The 6,760-nt window shown below is 29.7% G+C and overlaps 1 protein-coding gene across 1 annotated transcript; it reads right to left on the bottom strand.

Moving 5' to 3' along the window:
* Positions 1 to 609: 609 nt before the first annotated feature.
* On the bottom strand, positions 610 to 6,633 carry LOC128170528 (uncharacterized). The gene is made up of 9 exons (XM_052836315.1): positions 6,507 to 6,633; positions 6,066 to 6,296; positions 5,508 to 5,759; positions 5,279 to 5,410; positions 3,377 to 3,517; positions 2,805 to 2,927; positions 1,759 to 1,777; positions 1,522 to 1,568; positions 610 to 1,318 (listed from the first exon to the last, which is right to left on the bottom strand). Exons 1-9 carry the CDS (start codon positions 6,574 to 6,576, stop codon positions 1,233 to 1,235), a joined length of 1,101 nt encoding a protein of 366 aa, XP_052692275.1. The 5' UTR covers positions 6,577 to 6,633; the 3' UTR covers positions 610 to 1,232.
* Between the last annotated feature and the right edge of the window lie 127 nt (positions 6,634 to 6,760).

Raw genomic sequence — 6,760 nt, 5'->3', positions numbered from 1 at the left:
TAAGCGCACTTAGTTCACCCACAGTGTTACGGGTAAGTTTTATATACACGTATATATACGTGAATATGACGCGGATGACTTGACTCACAACGCCGGGGCAGTACTTAGTGATGATCTTATCATGTGTGGGAACATGCCCGTTTGAATAGAGTGTTGCTGAATAGAGACTTTTAGTTTAAGGACGTTTGAAATACCCCATGCCTTTCCGTGGTTAGCCCGGGGGAATCTGTTTTATAAATGGTGAAAGATAATACTTATGGAGAAAAGTAGAAAACGAAATTCATGAGAAAACGAATCTAAATGACAACGCATCAACGAATAGAAAATTATCATATTCTCTATTATGAAAGGATAATGTTGGAATATAAACAGCATTAGCATGAATAAACTTTAAACAAAGCTCTTACTACTATGAAACATGTTCTAAAGCTAAAAAATATAACAAAAAGTCCCCCCCCCCCCCACAACCCACAAAAAAAATTTAAAATTTAAAAAAAAACACAAACAAACAATCAAACAACACAAACAAACAATAACAACCCCCCCCCCCAAAAAAAAAACCAAAAAAAAACCCCCAAAAAAACCCAAAAAACAAAACACACACACACAAAAACAAACAAACAAATAATTTAAAGAACAAACAAACAAACAATAAAAAAAAGAGAATACAAACACTTATGAAATTCAATTGTAAAAGTTCTTTATAATCCTTAGCTAAATAAGACGAGTTAATGCAATATACAAATATTTATCGGATATGTTTGTCATCATATGGACATTACTTCTTAATGGCTTAAACACTACCAACATCCTTAATTTTTATGAAAACATAGGTTCACTAGTAGGTATTTTTCTGTAGGGAAAAAGCACGTCTTCTTTTTACTCCTAGGTTTTGTAATATGGGGCAAATGTCATAAGTAAAAAAGAATGATGATATCAAGTCTAAATGCCGTGTCTGTGTATTCAGGGTATACCAAAATTCTTTTTTATTTTTTTTCCTTGATAAGTCCAAAAATAAGTCAGGGTCAAATGATTTGATAAGGTTCGGCTATGTTTTATACCATCCATTTATAGTACATTTCCTTGGTAAAGGGAATTTTATGTTATGTCTTAGAAAATGTATTTTTCAAATTATAAATAACCTTAAGATTCAAAATAAGTCAAAGTCAAAGATTTTGATAAATTTTACTCTTCTTTAGGCCGTCTATCTTATACCCAATGTAAATACAATTTTAGTTTGAATAATTGTGCATTTCCTCGTAGGTATTGCATTTTTCATTTTCCTCTTTAAGTTCTGTATATTGTTGATCTTCATTCTCTGAAAGAAAAAAATGAAATCATGCTATTAAATATACTGTCTACATTTGTACGTATATCTCGGTAAAAATGTAAAACTATAATTTTTTTTTTAATTATTTCATGTGACTTTTTGTTTTTCATTTTTAAACATAATAAGATGCTTTTGATAATTACAATCGTTTACCAAGTGTTAAAACTAAATTTAACATCTTATCAAGTTACCTTTTGTTTTGACTGTTGTATTTTGATGTGACACAATGTTTGGTAGGCTAAAAACAGACAGAACAAGACTCAACATATAAATTTAGAAATTATCATCTACATTACAGTTTTATTTCTTAAAAATATTGCCCTGTTCACACAACAATGTTAACATTTAACAATTCTGTCTTTATTCAAAATGTATATTATACCTTGGACAAATCCACATTTAACAAGATAATTATTTGTTGTTCTTACCCCATTTGAGCGTTCTTGGCTACAATATAATAATACAATTTGATAAGATAATAGTATTATAAATGCATACTTATTTTCAATATCACGAAGTTTGATCAATTTATATATAAAAAAAATTTCAGGAAATTTACGATTGAATATAATAATGCAATATTACAATGTGATTTTCAATATCTAATTATGCAAATTCCGCTTGTTCCCCAGAAACACATCTTTTGACTTTACTGGACTTTACAATACAGGATTGATTGGTAGTGTTATCAGAGAAAAAAGACACTGAAAAATGCAAAGAAGATGGGAGAACAAGATAGCGCAAATGCCCATTTGGTTTAGTCATAAAATACAATTTAAAATTTAAACATTTTTCCAACTAAATATACTTGAAAATATAATAATACAAGTTTACAAAAGCACAATTTCTAACTATATTCAGTTTTGAAAATTTTAATAAACGATAAGAAAAAAAAATTCTAAAATTTTGGTTGTATCGAACCTTCAACCTAAAAACCCTAGCTCTGTAATGTTATCTAATACCTGGTGCTCTTACATTTGAGCCATTTCAGTCACAACAATCTTCATTGTTAAATGCTATATCCGACTTCATCAACAAATTTACGGACTTGTATTATTTTTCTAAAACGTTCAAATGCTGCGATACAAAATGACATTTTTTAAGTATAGTGGGTCATCTCTCCACGTTTGTGTTGATTGAAATCGGTTTGATTTTCTTTAAACCTTATATAGATAATGACAAAAATATGGAGCTCTGACCCACTCTATAAAACAAAAGGCATTGAAGTTCTAAAAATGCCACTATTTGGAGGTTTTGACACGCATACGCCATTTTAAATCAACATTATTCCAAACATTTAACAAATTTAATGGTTATTAATCGATGTTATGGTAAATATACATTGTTTTCAATAATTTAGAAAGAAATTATGAGATTTGTTGACACTTTAATTTTATAGTATCTTATCTCTCCGCATGTGGGCAGTTTACACGCCTTATTCACCAATCTTCTTTAACAAAATACAATATCAAACCTGCATTTCTTTTCCATATGATAAAATTAATTACACTCCCTGTGACTATGATTGCAGTTGATATCAAAACATTCACAATTAGGATATTCTTTAAGCTCTCTTCACACGATTGCCTGTTAATACCTGCAACAGTAACAGTTTTATGGCAATTCTAGCAAAAAAATACACTTTTAAATCTATTTGTAAATTGACGGATTGCAGTAGTGTTAATGACATATTTCTTTGAAAATAAAATGATGATGTAAGAGTGTTCATATGCTTAAAGCAACTCTTACATGATAGATGGGAGAAAAGACTAAAAAAAAATTCAAACTATACACCTGGCATATTCATTCGATGACAATTATTATGAGATTGATGAATAAACCATAGTTGTGTTTATAATCAGGGGAAAACGAAAAAAAAAAAAAAACCAAACTATGAAATATGTTGTTTTTTTATAAAGCAATTAATACATTTAATTGTAATTTACTTCTGATCAGCTTTTTGAACTATTTTAACTTTTACTTCTGATTTAGCAAGAACCACACACGAGAAGCCAAAAAAAAAAAACAAAAACAAAAAAAACTTACGTTGGTTACACGAGTTCCCTGTCCATCCTGTTATACATCCTCCCTCACACTGTCCTGTTATCCTATCACATCTGCTGGTCACGTTACAATTTGTACTGCAGTTATGAACGCAGTTCTTACCGTAATGACCTATACGGCATTCTGCAACAGAATATGTGAGTATGTTCGTAATGTCAACACACATACTCTAGATATGTATTACTGTATGACATTCATGTTATTTTGTAATAATTTTTCGTTTATTTTACTTGTAAATTTTCAATAATACAAATTTGCAAAGCTAGCAAGTCTTTTAATATATGTGATTAAAATGTATATTGTTATATCATTTACATATTTTTGTTTTAATTTCCCATTTAGTTGACATGTAGATTTTCTATAATACAAATAAGAAAAGCTAAAAAATTATATATTGATATATGTTACGGGATATATGTTGCTTTTTATTTAATCTTAAATATATATCTATAGTAATAATCAATAAATAATAATGTCAAGTACCTTTTCATTTAAATAGTTGTATTATAAGGCATTAATTGGTTGCAAAACAAAAGATACAAAATAAAAAGAAGCATTTTAATGTGTTATAAAAGTCTGCATTAGCTTTTTCTAAACTGACTGGACAACATTGTAAAATTTTACGTAAACAGCTACATGTAAATTTATTATGATAACATTTTTCTTTATGATTATTCCAGTTGTTAATATAAAGCATTATTTTACATGTACCACTTAAGTCGAAGTTCAGTTCCTGATCAAGTGATCTTGATCGACTTTCTTCCTCTTTTGCATTAAAAATTGATACTAGTCCTAATATTTATGGTGTAACTGTGTTTAAGGCTTACCAAAAACCACGATCGCAATATAACAACTAATTTGTGTCATTACATTATATGAATACTTCACAGTTAAATCTTCTTTAACGTGTTATTCGTGACGCTAAATATCAGACGCTTAACATTATAGTGTTGTAAGATTTTACAAACCTCTTTCGGGACATTCTGTTAGCAAAGCTTTTAAAACAATTTTGGGGAAAAAATAAATATAAATGAAAAAATTAACATCATAATGATTTTTAACGTAGTTTTTATGAAATATCTTAAAGGGGCATAGTCATGATTTTGGTCAATTTTTTATTTTTTTATTTTAATGTTTACAATGCTTCAGTAAGGCATTTTTAATAGGCAACCAAACGTTGAGTGTCATTTGATAAGTCATAAGCGAGTTATAGATGTTACAAAGCCATTGTTTACATTTTGAATGTTGAAGTGCAAATTCCAGTTTTAGACCTAAAATGAATGTGTTAATCGTTAGAAACTGTTTATTTATGCTTAAAATGAATAATAAGATAAACAAACCAGCTTTAAAAGATTTTTACTGGTTTATTGAACCTTTGTAAACAAAAACAGGGCATGAGCCTTGTGTACATGACGAAGAGTTGTAAGCCCTGTTTCTTGCTAAAACTCAAGGACTGGCACCCAAATTTCATTTGATTATTAGAAAAGCATTCCTATGATAAAAAGAGAAAAAAAACAATTTTACCAAAATCGTGACCATGCCCCTTTAAATTGGAATGCTATGGTTTTTTATATCAGAAAATTTTTCATAAAAACGAAATTTCGGCGTCAAGTTAAATAAAAGACTAATATTTGTCCGATTTACAATATCACAAGATTTAACTTACATCTCAGAAACCGAGTAGTGTAAGCAATGTTATGACGGATTCGTTATCGATACTTCGTTTGTTATTCTAGATAATACAGAGGCTTTAAGTTGTCAAAATAGCGCTGCTTAAAAAATGCTAAAAATGAAAATATCGAAGCTTAGAAAATGCGTAAAGGAAACTAAATTTAAAACGTGTGTTTTAGCTTTACGTTCGTTTAGAAGTTTGAATAAACACACCCTGGCTACATTTAAGACCCTTGTATCCCGATTCACAACTAAAGCAATGGCCTGTATTGCTGTCACATATACTTCCCTGGCAGTTTGTAGGGCATTTGTGTGAACAGTTCTCCCCAAATGATCTGTTGCATCCTTTTGAGGTTAAAAAAAGTTCAAGTATCAAATAGACATTGACATTTATCGGGAACTTGAATATAGATTTGTTTATTGAATTAGTATAGAAAATTACCATATACTTCAACTTCACACAGTTCATTGAATGCATATTTTGAGTAGAAGTGGGGATATGAAACGCCCATTTTACGTTCGTTGTAGTAAATTACATATCGTCCATTCACAGAACAGCTGATTTTCTGGTCCCATGATATGGTGCTTTTTACGGTTGATAAGTCATGAAAACACAGAAAACCGCCATCTTTAGTAGTCGAGTTAGATACGTAAAGGAAAAATCCTGCCAATCTATCTTTATATTGACTACGATCTATAAGAAGTGTTCAGAACTGATTAAATGAAAAAACAAACCCCAAAAAAACAAAACAAAGAAGAAAAAAGAAAACAAAGAAAAAAAAAAAGATTTTATGTAACTTAATAAAACGGTAAAAAGTCACCCCTTTATTTATACGATTCTGTAAATCTATTATTGATTCAGTATTCAAGTTTTGCTGTTTCGAATTAAAAAAATAACATTAACTTTGTTTCTCATCTTAACATTTCCATTATGTATTGATCGTTTAATTCCACGTATTTTACACTCTTTAAAACCCCTTCTTTGTTAAAATAAACATACATTCCATGTGATCCGTCCTGTAATAGATATTGATATGTTTGATGTTGACCACACTTCCAAGGTCTACTCTCCATTCCGCCGTGTATTTCCCGTCATCTGAGATTGTACACTGACCACCAGCATCACTTCGATTTCTGTACATACCATCCACTGCATTCTCACTCCCATAGTCTCTCTCTAATTCTGGCCAAGGATGCTTCTCCCAAGTAGGTTTTCGCAATGCAAGATTTACTGTTTCAATAATGCAGATACAAGTAAACTATTTCATTGATGGACGAAACGATTTTCTTTCTCTGATCTCAAATATAACTCAAAAATTTTAAAGATTACAGCTAGTTCAAATCCTTTCGTGAATTTGAATACTTTTTAGATTTAAATCAAAGTATGTGTCACTAATGTTTTTGCGCTACTCTACAAGTTCTTAAATACAAAGATACATACCTAGTCCATAAATGTCAACTACGCATAAGAGGGCATGAATTGAGAAAACAACTGCCACATTATATATCATAGTTCTGTATATTGAATATTGAATGTTTTTAATCTCCGCCAAAAATCAAATCAAAAGGGTTTGTAAAATTTAGGAAGGATATCATTATTCAGGAAAAACGAAATTAAGTACGTTTTAAGTTTCTTTTATACTTTTTAATTCCTTGTAAATCAAAACGATTTCAATGCAGAACCCTTTTCATTTG

Source organism: Crassostrea angulata, chromosome 2, assembly GCF_025612915.1.
Source record: "Crassostrea angulata isolate pt1a10 chromosome 2, ASM2561291v2, whole genome shotgun sequence".
Lineage (NCBI taxonomy): Eukaryota > Metazoa > Mollusca > Bivalvia > Ostreida > Ostreidae > Magallana > Magallana angulata.
This window is presented reverse-complemented; position numbering and strand designations above follow the sequence as displayed.